This window comes from Echinops telfairi, unplaced genomic scaffold, assembly GCF_000313985.2.
Source record: "Echinops telfairi isolate 266 unplaced genomic scaffold, ASM31398v2 ScPeMD7_7410;HRSCAF=8448, whole genome shotgun sequence".
Classification (NCBI taxonomy): Eukaryota; Metazoa; Chordata; class Mammalia; order Afrosoricida; family Tenrecidae; genus Echinops; species Echinops telfairi.
Window position 1 is genome coordinate 2,086,511 of NW_022111310.1, and position 21,191 is coordinate 2,107,701.

A 21,191-nucleotide genomic window follows, 5' to 3' on the forward strand; every position below is an offset into this window, starting at 1 on the left:
TGACTCTTGGCTCTGCTTTGTGGGGCGCAGACAGAGACAGAACGCCCGGGGCTGCCACAGTCCCCTCAAAGCACCCTGGGCCTGGCGAGGGTGCCTGTTTGCCCAAGGTGGAAGCTGGCAGCTGTGGGCAAAGTGCGGATTTCGGGGAGGCAGGCTGCCTTCTTGTGAGTGTGGTGCATCCTGTGACAGACGGGGAGGCTGCTTTCTGACTGGCATCGTTCAAGGGCGCAGCGAATGTCAGCCGTGCCCGCCTCGCTCGCAGCAGCAGCACGCAGGCTGTGAGGGGAGCTGAGGCCTTGCGGGGAGGCGGCTCGTGCCCGAAGGGTGGGTAGCCTGAGTGTGGCCTCCAGCAAGTGACTGCCCTTCTCTGAACCTTAGTGTCCTTGCCTTGCCCTGGGCTGTTGAGAACTGAGTAGCAGAGACCTAGGGGCACCAGGTGGTGTGGCCTGCTGACAGCTCCTGGACATGGGGCGCAGTGCGAGAAGACCCACCGTGTCTACCGTGTGTGCCTTGGGCTTCCCCAGAGGGTCCTGGAGATGGGCGTGTGCCCTTTTTCAGAATCAGCTGCTGGACTGGAAAGCCTTCACTGAGGAGGAGGCAGCCGACCTGGTGAGCCCGTCCTTCTACCACATGGTGGGCGTGCTTCAGAGCAAGGTGGAGGAGGAGCTGGAGTTCATGGACGTGCGTACGGGGGCCATGCGACAGGAGGGGGGTGGGGGCCCCAGGAACCAGCTCCCCACAGAACTGTGTAGCCTGGAGCTGGGGCACCAGGGCCTTCCTTTAAAGGGCCAGGTGGTGGCTGCGGCTCTGCGTGACCTGGGCCTCCCTCGGACTTCTCTTGTCCGCCACTGTGGCACCGAGGTTGCCTCGGACGAGACGGCAGTGGCTGGGACTGCGTTCTAAGGACAGGGACTTATGGTCACTGGGCCCAGAACCTCGTATCATTTTCACATGACAAGAAAGGCTGACTGTTCCTTTGATTTAAAAAAGAAGTTCTTTGTTTTTTCATTTTTTTTTTTCATGTAAAGCCTGTGTGCTTTGCTCACAGGGCCTTCCCTAAACAAGTGGGGGTCCATAGTGGCATGCCCTCGGTTCAGGCAGGATGTGAGACACACATAGACAACCCCCCACCTCTACCCCCACCCGCACAACAGCCCGGCCTCGTGAGCCCAGAACTCGGAAGAAGGAAAGCTCTTGGGGCAGTTTTGATGCTGCCAGCCACTTGTATAGGCACGCCTGTGGTTTCTCCTTCTGCTCTGTGTCCCCAGTGCTGCCTTGTGTCTGCCGGGCTTCAGTGGGACATAGGACAGATCTTCAGGGTCAGGGGGCCGAGGGTGTCTCTGGGCAGACCACAGTGATTGTGCCCCGGGGTGATGGGTGAGATGGCACAGGTACAACCCAGAAGTGGAGCTTGCTAGACAGTTCCCAGGCAGGGGTGGCCGGTCCTCAGAGTCCCGGAGCCTCTGCTGACCAGCCTGGGGGCCCCTGTGGGAGGGGCTCTCCTCCTTGACCTCTCAGTGCTCTTCTCTGGTTCTGTCCTTGCAGGCATCCTTCGAGAGCCTGGGGAAGCAGACGGAGAGGCAGAGTCTGGACCTCTTCCACTACTTCCAGGAGGCTGTGCAGCTGTGGGAGGTCCACCAGAGCGAGGTGTCGGGGCAGGAGCTGGAGCTGGAGAAACGAGTGGAGCAGCACCGGCAGAAGCAGAACCAGGAGAACCAGGTGCGGGGGAGGTAGAAACACGATCTGCGTCCATCCACCCGGCCACCCACCCACCCATCCATCCATCCATCCACCCACCCACCCATCCACCTATTCATCCATCCACTCATTCACCCAACTACCCACTCATCCATCCACCCACCCACCCATCCATCCATCCACCCATCCACCCATGCATCCAGTGTGTATTGCCCAGTACCTGCAACAGACCACATGCCAGGCACAGTGCCAAGGTCTGGGGTCATCAAGAAGAACTTCACCCATTGGTTCTTGCTCTACCAACTCCTGGCCAGCAGGGCGGTAGATACTGGACATACTTCCAGGAAAGGAGTCCCAGGCACTAGAGGGACAGTTGGAGGGCACCAGGGGGTGGAGAGGGCTGGGGTGAGGAAGGAGAGAGGCAAGGGCTTGCCTAACCTCTGGCCCAGGCCCCAGGTCTGAGGGTGAGGAGGCCTGGCTGCATATCCAGAGGGATCTCTCCTAAGAGTGCAGGAGCACAGGATGTAGCCCAAGCCTTCCGGGGAGGGTCACCCCAGGCTCCAGGGGTGACGATGTTCTATTTCCTCCCGGTGTAATAAGAGCCCACCACAGTGTGCTTCCCAGTGGGTGTGCTTCCCAGTGGGTAGGAAAACCATGGATGACAAAATCAATATTTCCTTTAGCGATAAGTCTGAGGGGATGTAACAACACAGTTCACACAGTGTCCCTGGGCCCTCAGATGGCAGCCCTCCCTCTCCCTCTCCCTGACAGGGTATAAAGGGCCATCAGACTTGGGGAGGCTCCGGGGCAGCAACCAAGTGAGAGCAGATGACAAGTGCTGACGGGCTTGGACCTTAATGGGGGAGAATTCCACAAGGGCTGGGCATGGGGGACAGAAGGCGGTGGCTGCCCACAAGGGCAGACGGCCCCAATCTGTGGCCAGTGCCACCTCCCAGGAAGCAGCCAGAGGCTGAGGGAGTGGAGCGTGCTTGGTGGATATTTCAGGACCCCTGTGAGGTCGAGGTCCCCCTCTTCTGGGATCTCCAGACTGCTCGAGGGAAGTCATTCTTGGCATCGTGGGAGGGCCTCGGGAAAGGTCACCGTTTGCTGGTGGAGTCCAGGTCCTCCCTTTGAACGATGGGACTGTTGAGGGTATTGAGACAAAAATCAAACCAAGAACTGTGACCACGCAATGAACCGAGATCCATTCAACAGCGATTCTTAAGACCCAAAGGTCAAACCTCAAACTGGCCAGCTTGGCCATGGAGCCAGACGGGGAGTGGGTGCCTAGTGCCAAAAGTGTCTGTAAGAGGGTGTGTGACAGACAGACAGATGGATGCATGGACGGAGGCTCTGGTGCCTCTCCCCTGACCAGGACTCCTCCCTCCCAGAATAGCGGTGCCCACTTCCAGCCTGCCCCCACTCGGCACCTCTGAGTGTGGGTGGGAGAAAACAGCAGTGAGCAGGGCCTGAGCAGGCTGGCTGGGGCCAGTCGGAGGCTTGCCTCTGAAAGAGCCCCATCGGGCTGGGGAGGGAAGAGGACTCTAGGCCGGGAGAGGAGCGCGACTAGGGGAAGAAGGCCCGGGGGGCGGGAGTGGAAAGATCAAGAGGATGGCGGATCTGATGCCCCTTTATGTAATGGAAAGACAGCTGTGGGTTTGTCCTCCTTCCCCCGCCCCCCAGGGAGAGGATGTCCATTGAGGGGCAGGGTCTCTGAGGCACTAAGGCACAACGAGTGTAGCTCTCCCATGGGCAGCCGGCCTGCCCCTCAGCTCACACCTGCTGCTTTCTGTTTTCCAACTGCCGCCAGGCCCAGGAGGCCTGCCTGGACAAGCTGTTGGACCAGCTGAGGCAGCAGAGCCTGGAGCAGACCCTGAAGTTACATCTAGAAAGGGCCAGGGACATTCTGAAGAACATGGAGGCAAAGTAAGCAACGAGTCGGAACTGACTGACAGCAGGGAGTTGGGTTAAGACCTGGCCCCCAAAGGCAGAAGCCAGCAGCTGGCCTGGGATTCATGGTCTGGGCCACAGGCAGCCTGCTCAGGAACCCGGAGGTGTGCCCAGTCCACTGGTGGGCAAACCCGATGCCTCATGCTCTGGAGATGCTTGTGGCCCTTTGAAGCTCCACTTTCAGCCATCGCAGCGGCTTCAGGGACACGGTGCCACTGGGGTAAACCTGGAAACCTGATGGAGAGGTTTTGAGGCAGTGCATTCTGAAGGCCAAGCATATAGGCCGTGTCCCTGTTTTGAAAATGTACGTAGCATGCGTGCTCTTCGTTTTTTTCAAAAAGCTAACTAGTATAGACAGTGGAAATTTCCCCCCTTATTCCTGCCCCAATGCCCCCTTTTTTTAATAGACATATCTCGCACACAAAACTCACTGCCCTCGAGTTGATTCTGACTAATGGGGACCCTATCGAAAGGGTGGAACTGTCCCTGTGGGTTTCTGAGACTGTCTCTCTTTATGGGATTAGAAAGCCTCCTCTTTCTCCCACAGAGCGGCGGCTGGTTTCGAAGTGCTGAACTTTCGGTTACTAGCCCACTATATAACCACTATGCCACCAGGGCCCCCTACACACGTATAGTATAATGATAGCATAGTATATCGTATTGTTTCGTATAGTATAGTATTATTTAAATAAAGCTTGTAAGGGTAGCCCTGAGATGACTTCCTTTCCAAAGACCTTGGAGACTTCCTACCCTCATGGGGGTGCTACTTCATGACCCCTCCTCCTCTAGCTGAGTAGCTTTCCCAAGTGGGTTGCCGTTTGTCCATCCGATAAGACAGTCTGCATGGTCTTCCTTGTGTCTTTGTGCCCTTGTGCAAACCCACTCTGTGTGCTCCGTCGGCAGAAATGGAATTGCCCTGCCAAACAGGTGGCTGTGGTAAGCTTCAGAAACACAGCTTCGGGTCAATAAGGTACCCCTGAGTCTTGATTGCCCGACCTGAAAAAAATAAAACCAAAAACCCCAGGTCTGGCATTCAGAGGGTTTGGTGGGGTGACACAGGACAGGACCAAGACAGTGGCAGGAAGCGGGAGCTGCCGCCACAGGATGTAGCAGTGATGATGCTTCAGCAGGCAGGTATGCGAGGCCCCAGCTGGACTTGTGGCAGGTGCAGCTCAAGCTCCGCCATCGTCTGTCTGTCTGTCGGGGGAAGCTTGCCGGTTGTTAGGTTGCTCAGCAGGTTCAAGGAGCTTACAGGGCAGGACAGACTAGGAAGAAGGCCTGGCAACCTGCTTCTTCGCATCAGCTAGTGAAAGCTCTCCCTAACTGGTTATGGGGCGAGAGCAAGATCAGGCAGCATTTCATTCTGTTGGGGGGTCGGGTGGGGAGAGCTGTCACGAGTCAGGGGCCGGCCACAGCAGTAGCAGCGCCATCACATGACAGGTACATGTGTTGTCCCATGACCCTCTGCATCGTCAGAAGGGATGATGCAGGGATTGTGGTCGTTGAAGAGAAATCCACACCCCAGCTCTCTGCTGCGGCTCTAAAGGCCAGATTTGGTCTTGCCTCCCTGGGGTCTGTGACGTTGCTCCTGGTCCTTAGGTCCCCCGGTCTCCACTCCTCAGACTCTGGCCTCCCCACCTGCCTCACAGGTATGAAAGTTCCCACGCCGTGCTGAGGAAGGAAGTGATGGCGTACCCGGAGATCATGCTGAAAGAACTCCATTCCTACAGCTGCAGCCTCAGCCGCCACTTCTACGTTCGAGAAGTCTTTGGGCAGGTGTGGAGAGGGGCACGGGACCCCTGTCTGGGCAGAAGGGAGGGCCTGGCCGCTGCTTCTCCCCACTCGGGACTTCGGAACTCTCCTGAGCCGCACGAGTTCGAGGCTGCGGTCAGATCGCAGGGCTCGCGGCTGGAATGGGATTGTAAGGACAACCCTAATGAAACGCACTGTCCCCGAGTCTAGTCCCACTCAGCCGTCATGGAGGACAGAGTAGAAGCACCTCCGTGGGTTCTCGAGGCTTTCCGTCTTTACAGGAGTTGACAGCCTCATCTTTCTCCCACGGAGCGGCTGGTGGGTTCAAACTGCTGACCTTGTGGTGAGCTGCTCAGCGTGCAACCCGCTACACCACCAGGGCTTATTTATGATGCCGAGTTCCTGACCCTATCCCCCCTCCCTCTCCCAGCTGCCGCTCCCCCACCCCCACCCCGCCTGCCCCAGGCCAATAAGCCTAAAACAGAGCTCTGACTTATTCATCTTCCTGCTCAAAAGTCCCTCCGCACCTCTCCAGTCTGCACACAGTTCTTCAATGCCCACACGGGCCCCCACACCTGGGGCTCCACACTTCACGCTCCCACGTGTGGCAAGCTCATCCCACTTGCTGCATATGCCCCCTGCCAGCCAGCTCTCTGCTTGTGCCTCTGTAGGTCCCCAGTGCACCCACACTGCCAGCCCACGTCCAGTGGCCACTGATCCTGACCTCTCATCCTGCCCCTGCCCTGCCAGCACGTCTCTCCATCCCAAACGTGCATGTCGGGTGCTGTTGGCGCCACTTTTGTCCAGTGACTCTCTGCATCATCATCAGAACGGCACCACCAACCCAGGGACTGAAGGCATTGAGGAGAAGTCCGCACCCCAGCTCTTGGCAGCGCGAAAGACCAGATTTGGTCTTGCCTCACACCCCAGAGGATCTGACCAGAATGCATTTCCTGAAGAGCCAAACTCATCTTACAGCCATCGAGTTGATTCCGACTCATAGCGACCCCACAGGACAGTGTAGAGCTGTCCCTGTGTGTTTCTGAGGCTGTAACTCTTTACGCAAGTAGAAAGCCTCATCTTTCTCCCCTGGAGCCGCGGGTGGTTTCGAGCTGCTAGCCTTTTGATTAGCAGCCCAGTGTGTAACCATATGCCACCAGGGCTCCTTCCTGAAGGGCAGGTATGCCTTGTGCATTTCATTTCACATCAGCTGCCTGTGGCACAGCCTTGCCTTGCGCCCCATTCAGACTCAGTGCCAGCCGCTGCCCCCAGGGGAGTCCATGAACATCTGTGTTGGTGGACTTGCCCCGCATTCGGTTCTGGCACCAAAGACCAGCCCAGGTCCCGCGTGACCTGAGAGCAGACTTGCTTGGGGTTGGCACAGACCTGGGGATACCCAGCTCCTCCCCAGAGGACCTCTCTCCTCTCCTGTCCCCATCACTAATAAATGCCCCCCCCCACCCCCGATACTAGTAGGAAAGTTGGCAGTTTGAACTCACCCAGACGCACCTTGGGAGAAATGCCCAAGAGATTAGCGCTCTGCTTTCAAGAGATCATTGCCGGCCCTGGAAACCCGGTGGCACAAGCAGCCCTGCTCTGCGGTGTGGACGGGCGCCAGAAGTGGGTGTCAGCTCCACAGCAGCTGGGTGTTTGGGGAGGTTCTGGGTTAAATATTGAACACTTTTGTGGTCCCGCCTCACAAGGTGGAGGCTGATGGAGGTCACTCTTGAGAGGCAGGTGGACAGACTGATGCCGCCTCCATCCCATTTCACACAGAGAGCATCCCCCCAGGCTGGCAGGACTTGCCCAGGGTCCCTCCACTAGGCCTTTGGACCCGGCCCTGCACACTGCCACCACCCTGCGATCCGTCTACCCAACACACACCCCCACCCCCACCCGCCACCGAGCCCGTGCATCGCAGGAGCACAGGGGTCTTCGCAGCTGGGCTGTCAGGGCCCATTCCTGTCGAGTCTGTTCATCTCCAGCTTTGGGGGGACCAGATGCCTGCACTTTTGTTCATCCCTTGGGGAACGGGGGGGGGGGTTGACCTTTGTCCCCGATCACTGCCAAAAAGTGTGCCCAGAAAAGGATGATTACTTTCATGCCCAGGTGCTGATGGGAGGCCGCTGGGCTGCCTGGAAGTAGGGAAAACTCTTCCCTCGCTTGGGACCGTGCTGGCTTCCACGCAGCCAGTGCCGGGGGGAGGGTGGCCTTCAGGAGTGACCCTCCGAGAATGGCAGCCCTGGTCACCCAAGGCCTGTGCTCTTTCCCTCATAGAGCCTGGATGGGAACATCTTCTTCAGACACCGGGAGCCAGGTAACCCTCTCCCAATCCATGGGCGGTTCTTGGGGAGCATGCGCACGCATATGTCTGAGTCAGGGAGGCCTCAGGGTCCAGATCCCCTGGGTGACCAACCTGTCTCTGCCCACCCACCCTGCGGTGCTGCGCCTCTCAGAGGTGCATGAACAGCTCTTCCAAGGGAGCCAGCGGAGGCTGCAGGGAGGACTGCAGGCGGCCTTTGGCGAGAGTGCCAGCAGAGAGACCAGTCCCTCCCAGAGCAGGGACGAGGCGGAAGGCATGCAGGACAGCGGGGAAAGCCCGGAAAGCCAGCCCTTTACAAACGAAGAGTGGCTTCGCCCGCCAGGAGCACCCAAGAGGGATGAGTCCCCGGAGGATGAGGACCCTGGCCAAGGGCCGGAGGAGGCACCGGTTCAGAAAGAGAGCGCCTCAGAGCTCTCCCTGTCTGCTCAGGAAGACCAGGGGCAGGAGGAGGAGGGGCAGGAGGAGGAGAAAGAGGAGGAAGAGGAGAGAACCTCTGTGGAGGAGGTAGGCCGGGCAGGTGCACTCATGGGCCTGAGAAACTGTATGCGTAGGAGCCCCGGTGGTGGTGTGGCTACGCGTTGGGCTGAGATTCGCAGGGTTGGCAGTTGGGAGAAGGCTGGGCTGGGCTTTCTACTCCCGTCAACCGTGGTTGCCTCGGAAGTCTGTGGGGCGCTGCGATCAGCATCATCAGCTCCATGATGGCAGTGAGTCTGGGTCTGGGTTCTGCCCTTTCCGTGCACCCCTGATATGAGCGGGGTCCTCCAGGGCCCAGCCTCCACGGGGAGGGTGCAGAAGGTACTCACACTTTCCCTTTCGCCCATGGCAATCCAGTTCCTCACTCACAATAGCGCTTTCTGGAAACTGCCCTTCCTGTCCTCACGCCACCTCCTACATCCCACTGTGGAGTCACCTCGCAGGCAGCTAACGACTGACCTTTCCCCGTCTCACCCCCCTCACTTTATCCCGCCCCTCCGTGGCACGAGGGTTGCCAGGGGGTGCATCTCTGAAGTCAAGCCTGGCCGCTGTCTTCTGTAAGGTCACAGCCATTGCCCCACAGCCTGTGGGGCAGCTCCACTCTACGCATGGGTTGCCGTGAGGCAGAATCAACTGGAAACCGGTTGTTGCTTTTCAATTGTGTAACTCAATGTAATTTTCCCCAGATGAGAGCAGCCTGCCCCACCCCACCTTCTCACCCGCCTGAGCCTTGCCCTGACTGGGTAGCACAAGAGAGCCCCCCATGCCCTCCTGTCCTGCACGCTGCCACACAGGACTCCTCAGAGACCCAGGAAGGGCTCGTGTTGGGAAATCTTTGAAGTAGTCAGACTCACGGAATAGGAACTTGAAGCGCGTTAATCTAACCACACATTTCAACTGACACCTTCTCCTCTATGGCACCAGGGGAATGCTCTCTGATCAGGGGCCCCAGACTCAAATGTCCACAGGTGTGTACTAGAACGGGAGGGGGATTGGCAACTCGCAGGAGCATCCTGAGTGGGGGGGGCATGGTCTTCTCAGCCCTGTGGGATGGGGGGCTCACCAGTTCTTCTGATTTCTGAAAAGAAATCAGAATCCAGAGGTTTTTTACTTTTATTTTTTGTTTCTGGTTTTTTTTTTTTTAATTGGATAATTTCCTAATTCTCAAAAGCATTATTTGGGGAGGGTTGGGGAGGGGTCACCAGAGCTTCCAGACCAGATGGACTAGGGAGAAAGGCCTGGTGATCTACTTCGGAAGGGCAGCCCTCTGGATCTGTAGCGGGGTCTGCTCCCCGTTGTGCCTGGGATCGCCAGGACCCCGGCGGCACAACAAGAAAACAGGGCGGGGGCTGTCGGCCAGATTAGGCCCACAGGTCACTGGCCAAGGCAGGCGTGGTCGGGATTGTAACCTACGTCCGACACCTTGTCACCTGCTTAGGCCAAGTGCAAGGAAGAGATGCTGGGGGAAACCCCCACGGAGGACATGGAGAGCTTCACAACTTCCAGCGGGAACACGTACTTTGTCTTCTTCCCCCTGGAAGAAGAGGAGTGTTTCTGGAGGCCTCATTCCTACCCCTCGGCCATGTTCAGCGAGGACCTTGGTGACACCAGGTTCCTGGAGCACGTCGTCCTTCCATCCAGTCTGCTTGCAGAAATGAAGAAGCAGTGAGTAGAGGAGCCCTTTCCTGCCCGTCTCTTCTGCAGGGTCTTGTTAGCTGAAGTCGGGTACTGTAACTGTGTAGAGCAACAAATCCCGTGACACCGATATGTGTGTGTCTGTATCAAGGAAGCAGCCCAGCCAGTCCAGCTCTGGTCCCTAAGCCCAACATGAGTCCGTAGGTCCCTCTGAAGACTCACGCAGTCCCATGCAATGATGCGGTGTGCAGGAAGGTCGCAGGCTGGTAATGGCAAAGTCATGCGGATCCAACTTCGTTGTAAACGTGGCAGGGTTCTGGCAGCTCCCAGGGGCAGCAAGCGGGAAGGTGAAGGCAGAGAGAGAGAGAGGGAGGTTCCCAGGACCTTCCTTATGAGGAGGCCACACCCACAAGGAGGCATCTTCAGGCTGTGACCTGAGTGACAGGTTGAATACCACCCCTACACTTTCACCCATCTTCAAGTTGGCATGAAGTCACACAACCACCGCAGGAACCAAGCGTTGGAACCGGGGTGGGGTGGGGGGTGGGGTGTTTAAGAGACACAGTAACCACCGGCACATCATCGCCAGGGTCCTGTGTGAGCAGCCCTGGTGGCGCAGTGGACCACGAATTGGGCTGTTACCCACCAGGTCGTCCGTTAGAAATCGCCAGCTGTTCCCCAGGGGGGAAGATGAGGCTTTCCACTCCTGTAAAGAATTACTCTCTCAGAGGGGCTGTGTGTCAGACTCGACTCAAAGGCAATGAGAGTTATGAGTGTCTCGTCTAAGAGTGACTGTCCGTGGCCTCCTTGTCCCGTGGTTCATCGGGCTTCCACCCTACTGGGCCACGTCTGGCCGCGTCTCTCAATAGGACAGGTATCCCCCCACGCCCCATTCAGCTAGGACACCTCCACACTGACTGGAAGCACGCAGAGCTTATTCCTTGCAGCCGTCTCTGTATGCTCAAAACACAGGAAGCAGCCCATGCACATAATGAACTGGGGAGAGGAGAGCAAGGAGAGGTGCGCTCTGTGCCGAGGTGGAGAAGGCTCCTGCTGGTCCCGACTGAGGTCGGGGCTGACCCTCGCTGCTGGCCGGTCTCTCCCGCAGGCTCCGGACTGGCTTTTTCGAGCACCTCGAGAAATGGTTTGACCAGTGTGCCATCAACATCCAGGTCATCCTGACCACCAAGCTGGAGGAGCTGGAGCTGGAGCTGAAGCTGCGTCTGCACCTGCTCCAGCCCCGAGCCCGGTACATCGAAGGCGACATCCACAACTTCCGGGCAGGTGAGCGCCTGCCTGAGCCACCTGTGCCCGCTGTCTCCCGCTCGTGCCCTGCGCCTGTCTGGCCCCGAGTGGCCTTGACCACATCCCCACCACTCTGTGAAAGACGTGTGAGGTGTCATCACCCCCAGACTCCCGAATAAAGGTGGTGGTCAGAATCCTCAGTGAAGAGCATGCACAAAGGACTAAGGGTGTAGGCTGCAAGGGCCGGTAGTTCAAACCCATCAGCTGCTCCTGGAGAGAACGATGAGGCTGTCTGTTCCCATAAAGATTTCCAAAGCCCCGGGAACCCTAGATAGCAGTGGTTCTCCACCTTCCTAATGCCGCAACCCTTTCATACAGTTCCTCATGTTGTGGTGACCGCCCCCCAAGCATAAAATTATTTTCGTTGCCACTTCGTCACTGTCATTTGGCTACTGTTATGTATCGGGCGACCCCGGTGAAAGGGTCTTTCAACCCCCAAAGGAGTCACGACCCACAGGTTGAGAACCGCTGCTATATCGGGTCCCTATGAATCAGAATTGGCTCAAGAGAGTGGGTTTTTTTTTGTGGGGAGGGGAGGTTACAATATGTGGAAGGTCTCTGGATGGCTTGACCACTAACATAAAGATTGTTGATTCAAAACCACCTACTGGGACCACAGAAGAAAGGCCTGCAAAGGTTACAGCCAGGAAAGCTCCTGTGGGCCACGGGTCCACTCTGCAACACGCGTGTCCCACGTAGGTTTCCCCAGAACGGGGTCGACTTGACTCAGTGGGCTTCGGTTGTCTCCTTGCTTCGTCGAGCTTCTCATGCGGAGGGGCGGGTGGAGGGTCACTCTGGAACCAGAGCCGCCCCATCCAGTTCGTGGATGGCACACCTGCGTGGGGGGCGCGTGGCGTGGCCTCTCCAGCTGTGTGACCCCCGGCAAGACGCCTGGGCGCTCTGAAACAGCCCCCTGAGAAGCATCTTCACGGCGTTGGCTGCTCGTTTTGTTACGGGAGCAGGATGGCTGCTCGCAAGGTTTTCCTGACTGTCATTGGGAAATCGGGGTTGCCAGGCCGATTTCTTCCTCGGTGCTGCCCGGGGGGCTTGAACAACCAACCCCTTGGTCACCAGCGGAGTCAAACCGTTTGTGCCACCCGGGGGCTCGTTGTTGTTGTTGTTGTTAGCAGACCGTGGTTCACCCCTCACCCACGCCCACCCCCTCTCCTTGGGCTCTCTGTCTTCTGCTCTCCTCTGCTGCAGACGGGTGGGGCGGTCCTTGCCAGAGCAGAGCACAGCAGAGGCCCCTCCCCAGTTAAAGACCCAGTCGCCCCTGGGCCAAGCCTCCGGCAAGAGTGGGGCTAGGGGTAGGGTGGGCACAGAAGGGAACTTGGCCAGGGCGGTCCCTGCTCTGCAGCTGCAGGAAAGGTTGGGGCTGGTCCCTGCCGGGGCCGTGCGGGTGCTTGTGGTGCCGCAGGGCCAGCAGTGAGCGGCCCGCTGCGCGGTCCTCTTTCAGCCGAGCTCCTGCTGCACCAGGGGCGGGTGGACAGACACTGTGCCGGCGTGGTGGAGACGCTGAAGAAGGAGAGGCTGATGTTCCGCCAGTTCCAAGAAGAGCAAGACCTGAGGAGCAAGAACTTCCGCCGCAAGATCTTCGACATGGAGCACACCTTCCTGAACGCCTCCCGGAGCCACAAGTAAGGGCCCCGGGGCTGCCACCTGCCCGCCCGCCCGCCTGCTGCTGGGGAACCACCACCAACCCGACCCACGGACTGCAGAACAGAAGTAGAGCCCTTGGGAGTCTCAGGCTGATTTGGGGCCCGTAGATCACCAGGCCTTTCTTCCGAGGCACCTCTTGGTGGACTTGAACTCCAGCCTTCAGGTTAGCAGCTGAGCATGGTCACCACCTGCCCAGCCAGGGGCTCCCTCTAGTGGATTCAGGAGCAGGTTCCCGGGCCCCTTGGCATCTTCTCTTCTGAGCTCACCTCTACAAAAGACTCTGGCGTGAGCCCGCTGGGCCTCCCCAGGGTTCTGTCCACCCCGATCTTCCACATCCAGTGATGGCTGTCCTTAGCGCACACGTTGCCGGGTTTCTGGGGAGATTTGATACAGCCTCTGCCTCTCATAGGAAAGGGGACAGCCTGGGAAGAGGTGAACTCAGTGGGGACTGGGTAGAGCGTTGAAGAGAGATGAGGAGGGGCCAGAATTCCCCCATCAGAGAAGCAGCACTGGCCAGGCTCCGGAGAGGGTGTGCCCAGGGTGCTCAGGAGAGGGTGAGGGTCTCGGGGTAAACAGGTAGACAGGTAACCAGTCAGGAGCCCTCACGGGGGTCTCCGTCTCCATCTCGGTCAGAAGCACATGGGGCACCAGGTCAAGACAGTCTTGGTTGCAAAGTGGGAGCTTACTGAACACCTGGTACTCAGGCCCCTGAGCACGGGGCTTGAAAAGAGTGTGTTGGAAATTTGGGGTGACAGGAGCCGGGGTGGGGGGCGCCACCCTCCACTAGCACACTGTGAATTACAGTGCCCAGCACAGACTGGCACTTTGAACTTCCGCCCAAGGGCCCCTTTCCTACCCAGAGGAGCAGGCTCTGGTTCTGGTGGCCCACAGCTGGGCAGGCCACGTGAAGCTGAAGCAGCCGGGGGCTCACCGCCCTGCCCGCCCATGCCCCGCAGGCTGGTGCTCCTGAGCAACGCGCTGCACAGGGAGCTGCTGAGCTACGTGGACGTCATCCAGGTGTCCCTGCGCAGCTTCAGGCAGTACTTGGAGGAGAGTCTGGGCAAGCTGCGCTTCACCAACATCGAGTTCGTCAGAAACTGCAGGTGGGCGGGGCCGGGGACCCCCACGTGGCTCCATGGGGGCGTGGTCTTGGCGCTCCGGCACAGCCTTGTAACTCATTCCTAAATCAAATCATCCTGGATTTCGTCTTTGACATTGGTGACAGGCTAGATTAATTTTTTAAAAAACGGTTGTTTTCTAAGTCATACATCTTTTGTTCAACAATGTTGGTGCAATCAAACACCAACCCCCAAACACACCAAGCTCATTGCCATCAGCCGATGCCGACTCAGAGCGACCCTATAGGACTGGGTCACGCTGTGCCCTGCGGATTTCTAAGCCTGTAACTCCTTACGGGACCAGAGAGTCTCATCTTCCTTCCATAGAGAGGCTGGTGGGTTTGAACTGCTGACCTTGCAGTGAGCAGCCCAAAGTCTAACCACAAACACAGAATGTTACCCCAAAAGTGGAAACCTCTCCCCAAAGGCCCGTTGCCCTTAACTTCCTCTCTCCCGGTGCTGTCCTCAAGGCTGACGTGGCCCGGCCAGCCACGCTCATTCCATGGGCCGTGCCGCCCCGGGGGCTCTGTGCAGGTCTTCCTGTGTGGATCCCGCAGGAAAGGGTTCCGTTTGCAGGTAGCCAGCACTGCGCTTGCCTCCCTAGGGCAGCAGTTCTCAACCTGTGGGTTGCGACCCCTTTTTTTTTTTGGCGGTTGAACGACCCTTTCATGGTCACCCGATTACTAACAGTAGCAAAACTACAGTGATGAAGTAGCAACGAAAACAATGTTATGGTTGGGGGTCACCGCAACATGAGGACCTGTATGAAAGGGTCGAGGCATTAGGAAGATTGAGAACCACTGCCCTCGGGTCTGACCCTGTGTCTGGTCCGACAAACTGGCCAACATGGGGAAGCCGGCACTGCCCCCACAGTGCCACTCCTGTGCTCCTCTATCCCTGGCCTGGTCCTTTGCGCCTGAAGCCTCGGCGAGCCCCGCATTTGGGACAGCAGGGAACTCCGGGGCCTAGCAGGCGGCCTTTATTTCTCCTCAATCCCTTTCAGGTTATTTTCAGAGGGCGGTAACTTTTCTGCTGAAGAAATCGACTCCCTGTGTAGCCGACTAGAGAAGGAGGCTTCGCGCATCGAGTTTGTCGAAAGCCTCATCATGGTGAACATGGAGAAGATGGAGAGCGAGTACCTGGACCAGGTGGGTGAGCCCTGCCCACGCCCCTAGCCAGGTTGCCAGGCCCTGAGCTACAAGGTGGTCCCCTCACCTGTTCCCATGCTGGATGGGGGAGCATGCCCACCGTTCAATCATTAATTAGCCTTCCAACCTCTACTTCCAAAGTTTAAAAAAAAGAAATCGAATCTAAATGAAGCCATACCCCCTTTCCGTTTGTTTTCCCCCTCCTCTCCAGGCCAATGAAATCATCAATAAGTTTGAAAGTAAATTCCATAATCTCTCTGTGGACCTCATTTTCATAGAGAAAATCCAGCGGTTGCTGACAAGGCTGCAAGTGAACATCAAGTGTGAGGTAAGAGGGATTCGTGGTCAGCTGTGAAGTTTTATCTGGTCCCATCTGTTTACGAAGCACGCACCGTCCCAGCTGCTGGGAGCACGGATACCACCGTCTTGGCCCCCAAGGCACGTGCACACCAGCTGGGGAGGCAGAAGGTAAGCCCCAGTGACAGTCACCTTCCTTCAGGCCCTGCGCACCACGTTCCTGGCCGAGCCACGCATTTTGATATGCTGCTCTGGTCCTTGCAGAGCAGTAGGGGGGCAAGGGGTATTTTGACCCCCATTTTGGAGATATGGAAACTGAGACAAATAGGAGGGGTACCCCCCACCCCCCACCTCCCCAAAAACAACCAACAGAAGAAAGTTCGTAGTATGCATTTCCCCCCCTAGGCAAGCATTAGGCAACTCGCTCAGAGTGATTGCACCCAGGGGCGTCACCCAGGAAGGTTCTTGCTGGTCACAGCGAATTTTTTCATAAAATCAGTGTCACTCGAACTTCGTTTTTTGGGATGGCCGGTTTAAGAGAACAGCATGTGGCTGTGGAATTTTGTTGGCTGCTCAGGAAAAATGCGGCTGTAACTGTTGTGCTGTTGAACACAGCTCACAAGGACAGCACGGTGGAAAACTCAAGTGCACGGGTGGTTTTCTCCTTTCAAAAAAGGGGAAATGTTGGTTGATGACAAACCTCATCCTGATCGCCAAATGGACGAAAATGTCGACTCTGTAGTGCATATGGAGTTTGTTCCACCGGGTCAGCCTGTTAATCAAGCGTCCCATTTAGAGGTTCTGAAAAGATTGCGTAACAGCGTGCGACAAAAAAAGGCCTGATTTGTGGCAGACGGGGACTGGTTTTGCCACCACGGCGCTACACCTGCTCATGTAGCCAGTTCAGTGTGCCGGTTTTTGGCAAACAACAACAACAACAACAACATGCCTCTCTTGCCCCACAAACCTAACTCACCTGACCCCGCTCTGTGCAGCTTCTTTTTGTCTCCTGAATGAGGAGGGACACGAAAGGACAGTGCTTTGAGGACACAGAAGAGGTGAAGGGAAAAAAGGAGGGAGGTGCTGTCAGCCATCCAAACAGATGAGTTTGAAAAATGTTTCCAAGAATAGAATCGCAGATTTGACAAATGTATTAAGTGGACTATAGAGTACTTTGAAGGTGATAAGGTTGTTTTGTAAAAAAAGAAAAAAAATAGGAATACATAGCTTCGGGGTGGGGGGATTCCGGTTTTGGGGGCTACCCCCTTGTAATCCTTGTGTCACTTGAGCAGAAGCACAGAGTTCTTACACAGAGGAGCTGGCACGTGAACCCAGATCTAACAGGTCAAAGTTCATGACCTGTCCATGACATTCCACCTGTGCCACCAAGGGAGACGTGTGGGTTGTGGGGCAAGAGGCCAGGTTGTACCTGGACCCGGGGAAAAAGCAAACAAAGAACTCCCTGCCAAGTCGATGCTGATTCATACCAACCCTACAGGGCAAGGTAGAAGTGCCCCTGAGGGTTTCCTAGACTGTAACTGTGTATGGGAGTAGAAAGCCCCCCGTCTTTCTTCCTCGGGGTGGCCGGTGGTTTCAAACTGCTGACCAGCACCTCCCTCATTACAGCCCAACTCATAACCACTATACCACCTGGGCCCAGAAAGTGGTGCTAAAAACACGCTGGAGGGAGAAGTGGGACGCAGCCTGGCCGGGTGTGAGGAGCAGGGTGTCCAGAGAGAAGGTAGGGAGGCCAGAGAGGGGCCGGGCCTCCCAGGCAGAGCCTTGTGCACGCATGCTCTTGGTGCTGGCGATGACATCGGGGCAGTGGGGTCATGTGCCCCGGGCTGTACCTGTTGGGGGCAGTCAGGTTGCCAGGTGTAGAATGGATGGGAGGTGGAGGTGGAGGTGTGAGGGGGCCGGGGTGGGGAGAATAAAAGTCAGGACAAGGGTGTTGGCAGGGAGAGCACCCCTTCCAGAGCTGAGTGGTGGTGGGATGGGCAAGCCTTGGGGTGGTTGGAGAGGGGAGGAGAAAGAAGCCGAGGCGATTCCCAGGCCTGCTGGATCATCCTGGAGCAGTGCTTGAGGACCCCCTGGGTGCCGGAACAAGCAGAGATGAGCTAGACAGCCCTGCCCGTGGCTCACTAGAACTCAAAGGGAAGAGGTTTGCTGCAATCTGGGGTGTGGAGTCAGCCGGTGGGGATTCTGGGTCAGAGATGTGCAGTGGCCTCAGACAAGCCTCTGTGTGCCCCAGGGGCCTTTGCGTCCTCCTCCGTGACCTGAAAGCAAACCCAACTGGTCCATCTATGGCAGGGAGGAAGGAGGGACTGTGCGTTCAGCTCTTGGCACAGCCTCATGCACTGCCATCAGAGCAACCTTCCAGGACAGGGGAGACCTGGCCCTGGGGGTTTCTGAGACAGTAACTCTTTAAGGGAAGTAGAAAGCCTATCTTTCTGCCCCCAGAGCAGCTGCTGGTTTTGAACTGTTGACCTTGCAGTAAGCAGTCCTGGTGCACATTAATTGCTCAATAAAGGAAGTTTGTATGGAGGCGTGAGCTGAGTGCCTCATGTGGGAGCCCTTAAATCACCCCAAGGCCCTCGGGCAGGGGAGTCCCGGTACATGTCAAAGGGGCATATTCCTAATTGTCCTCCAGCAGATGCGGCCAAAACCTTCCTTCCTGGGTTGATATTTGGGGGATGTACGGTACTCAGTGGTTTCTTTTATTTTTAACATGCAAAACTGTGAGAAGCAAAATAAATTTTCTTCCCTTTTGTTTAATTGTAATGCTAACACTTCATTATTGGTATCACTTGGGTGTTTCAAATGACATGGATTTTTTCATTCAATTTTGGGAACATGATGTGTTCAGTTAATTTACAGGAAAATTTCTACTGTGTCATATTTTATAGATCACCTTGCTCTCACAATGTACATGTTATCAAATGTATTTATTATCAAGCAAGTTACATGAAATAAGAATGTTTATATATTTCTATACAAAATGTCTACGAAGTTGGCCACACAATTTAAGACAAAGATGATAAATTATAAATGTCTATGGAAAGACCGCAAAATACATGTTCACTGTGGAAAATATTGGACTAATACAAACAGTAGAGAATAATTCTAACAGATTTGGAAGAAAAAGCACAGGAAATTAACTTGTTATTCATATGGTTGTCCAAGTCATATGATCTGTTTCCCCCCCAAAAAAACCATGTTATCGGGGCTTCTACAGATGTCACACCTTTCCACAGTTCAGCCTCATCAGGCAGTGTTGTACGATTGCGACCACAATCCGTTTCAAAGCATTCTCTTCCTTCTTGACCTCCTTGATAGCAGCCCCCCTTTATCTGCCCCCCTCCCGGAGCCCTCCCCCCCAGGAACCCTCATTCTACTTGTTGCCTCTTAGGTTCATCAATCCTGGGTTTCATACAGCTGTGCAATATTTTTGAATATCTTTTAAAACACCATGTTTATTGTAATAAGTGTGGATATATGTGACTACCTATTTATGACAAACCATTTGCTTTTTTATATGTGTGAAAAAAACCATTACTGATGTTCTATTCTTAAAATATAAGAAATAATCTCCCCCTTCTTTTAACCTAAGGTCAGCTATCTCAGACATTGATAGCACTCCTCTGCCTGCAGGCCACCCGCTAAGGGTCTGTCTCGGCCCAGACTCCTGCTCATCTCCATTACGTGACGTGGCTCTAGATTTTGGCCTTGGCTCCCACCAGGATGGGTTAGCAGATGGGCCGTCTAGTATTGAGCTGGACCCCACCAGGGCTGGATATTAATGGACTGAGCTCTTTCAGCTGAGATCCCCCTTTTAAGACCTCATTAGTCCAGCTCTGTGTCTCAGTGGTGACTTGTTACAGTGGATCCCAGGCTGGTTCCAGCCCTTGCTTCTTGGGAGAAATAATTCGCCCACGGGACCCAGCATCCAACAAAGAATCCAAGCCCCAAGCTCACTGCCATGAGTCAATTCCGACTCGTAGCAACCGGTAGGGCAGAGGAGAACTGCCCCTGTGGGTTTCTGAGACTGTAACTCTTTACAGGAGTAGAACGCTTCATCTTTCTCCTTTCTCACTAATGGTTCAAACTGCCAGCCTTGTGGTTAGCAGCCCAACGCATGAGCCACTAGGCCACCAGGGCTCATAGGTTTTTTGAAATTAAGAGTACAGAGGTTCCGTGAAGCAGGGTATAGTGTTCGTACACTTGAGTTAGTACATTGACAGAGGGCCAAGCCCGCTGAGCACCCTGCCTGCCTGGTGGGTTTCTTGTAGTCCTTAACCCCCTACCCTTGCGCCCTGGCCCCTTCCCCAGAGTGACTGTGAGTGGGATTGTTTTGCTGGTATATTTCTAAATGTTATTGGTCTTGCTTCTTTGAGCTTGCTTTCCTCAACAATTCCTCATTCCCCAGATGGGGTTACCTTTTCCCACACCCCCTGGCTCTAAGCTGTACCTACCTAGCAGACTCCTCCTTTAGCCTCTGTTATTGTGCCTCGGAGACAGAAGCTGATGTGGACAGTCAAAGCGGCGTGTTTTAACCGATTCCTGCTAGAGCAAGCAGTGCACCGCACCGGGCACATCCGCTGCAGGAGACCTCTTTGAAGCGTTGGAAAGCAACCGTGTTTCTTTGAGGACGAATGTGCCCTTGACCCAAGCCATGGTACTTTCAGTCACCTCACGTGCGTGTGAAAGTTGAACCTGAATCACAGTGCTGGCAGAGACTATCGGAAGTACCACCGGTTGCCAAAAGAACAGACACATCTGTTTTGGTAGAAGTACAGCCGATAACGCTGCTTGGGGGCGTCCTTTGGACGTGCTGTCAGAAGAGACCTGTCGCTGGAGCAGGACATCGTGCTCGGTAAAGTAGAGGGGCAGCGGACACGAGGAACACCTTTAGCAAGACGGATGGACACGGCGCCTGCAATGGTGGGCTGGAACATAGCAAGAATTGCGCGGATGGCGCAGGGCCAGGGATGCTTTGTTGTGTTGGACATAGCATCGCTGTGCTTCGTTCGGAGCCCGCTCAGAGGCACCTAAGAACCACAACAATGGATATGTGGAAAGAGCTCTTACAAGAAAAGTCATCCTTTAGAACCAAATGGCTGCTGACATCGGCACTGCTGCTGGGGCGGCACCCGTGCCATTGTTAAAACAGAGGTTGTGTTTGTGTTCCTGACAGTAGAGCTAATGCTACTCCTGTGTGTCCACTCACAGTGGAATCCCAGTACTGTAATCCTGTTCCCCCGACTGACGTTTTAAGTATCGGTCTAGTTCTTGGAGTGGAAAATGGAAGTTTACTGTAGCTGGTTGCTACTCCTCTTTTTTTACAGTTTTATCGGCACATCATCCACCTATCATATAATTCAATCGTTCCATCTTCATATCTTGAAAACATTGCTTGTGGCCGATCAGATGGCCTCCTGTTTCTGTAGAGTCCTGTGTGCCCCAGCCTGCTTGTCCTGCAGATAAACTGATGACCTCACTCACGCTTTCAAGCAACAACAACAACAATAATAATAACAACATAAGGGGGAACTTCAAAATGTTCACGGGAAAATAGAATGAAAAGATAATGGAATTTTTACACAAACTTTTTGAAGTCCCCTAATACGTGACTCTTGAGCCGGTCTTTAAACAAGTAGCAGCTGAGGGTGGCTCAGACGAAGTCTGACCCTTCTGGGATCACCTGGAAGTGAAACGTGCAATGGCGTGACCCTGCACTCCGGAAACACGGGGTGACCAGCAAGGAGTAAAAGTCCTTCCAAGATGACGCCACTTCTAGACCCTCAGTACCTCCTGTGGAGGCTTGATTAGAAG

At 55.5% G+C, this 21,191-nt stretch overlaps 1 protein-coding gene across 1 annotated transcript in view; it reads left to right on the forward strand.

Moving 5' to 3' along the window:
* The window catches only part of CCDC180 (coiled-coil domain containing 180), a 51,003-nt gene that overhangs the window by 12,044 nt on the left and 17,768 nt on the right, over window positions 1–21,191 (forward strand). Inside the window, exons 12-24 of the mRNA XM_045296528.1 lie at window positions 559–681; window positions 1,546–1,719; window positions 3,509–3,624; window positions 5,298–5,424; window positions 7,678–7,717; window positions 7,857–8,110; window positions 8,192–8,227; window positions 9,636–9,862; window positions 10,941–11,116; window positions 12,594–12,774; window positions 13,753–13,899; window positions 14,918–15,062; window positions 15,274–15,390. Coding sequence (XP_045152463.1) covers window positions 559–681; window positions 1,546–1,719; window positions 3,509–3,624; window positions 5,298–5,424; window positions 7,678–7,717; window positions 7,857–8,110; window positions 8,192–8,227; window positions 9,636–9,862; window positions 10,941–11,116; window positions 12,594–12,774; window positions 13,753–13,899; window positions 14,918–15,062; window positions 15,274–15,390 — 1,863 coding nt within the window. The remainder of the gene's footprint in view (window positions 1–558; window positions 682–1,545; window positions 1,720–3,508; window positions 3,625–5,297; window positions 5,425–7,677; window positions 7,718–7,856; window positions 8,111–8,191; window positions 8,228–9,635; window positions 9,863–10,940; window positions 11,117–12,593; window positions 12,775–13,752; window positions 13,900–14,917; window positions 15,063–15,273; window positions 15,391–21,191) is intronic.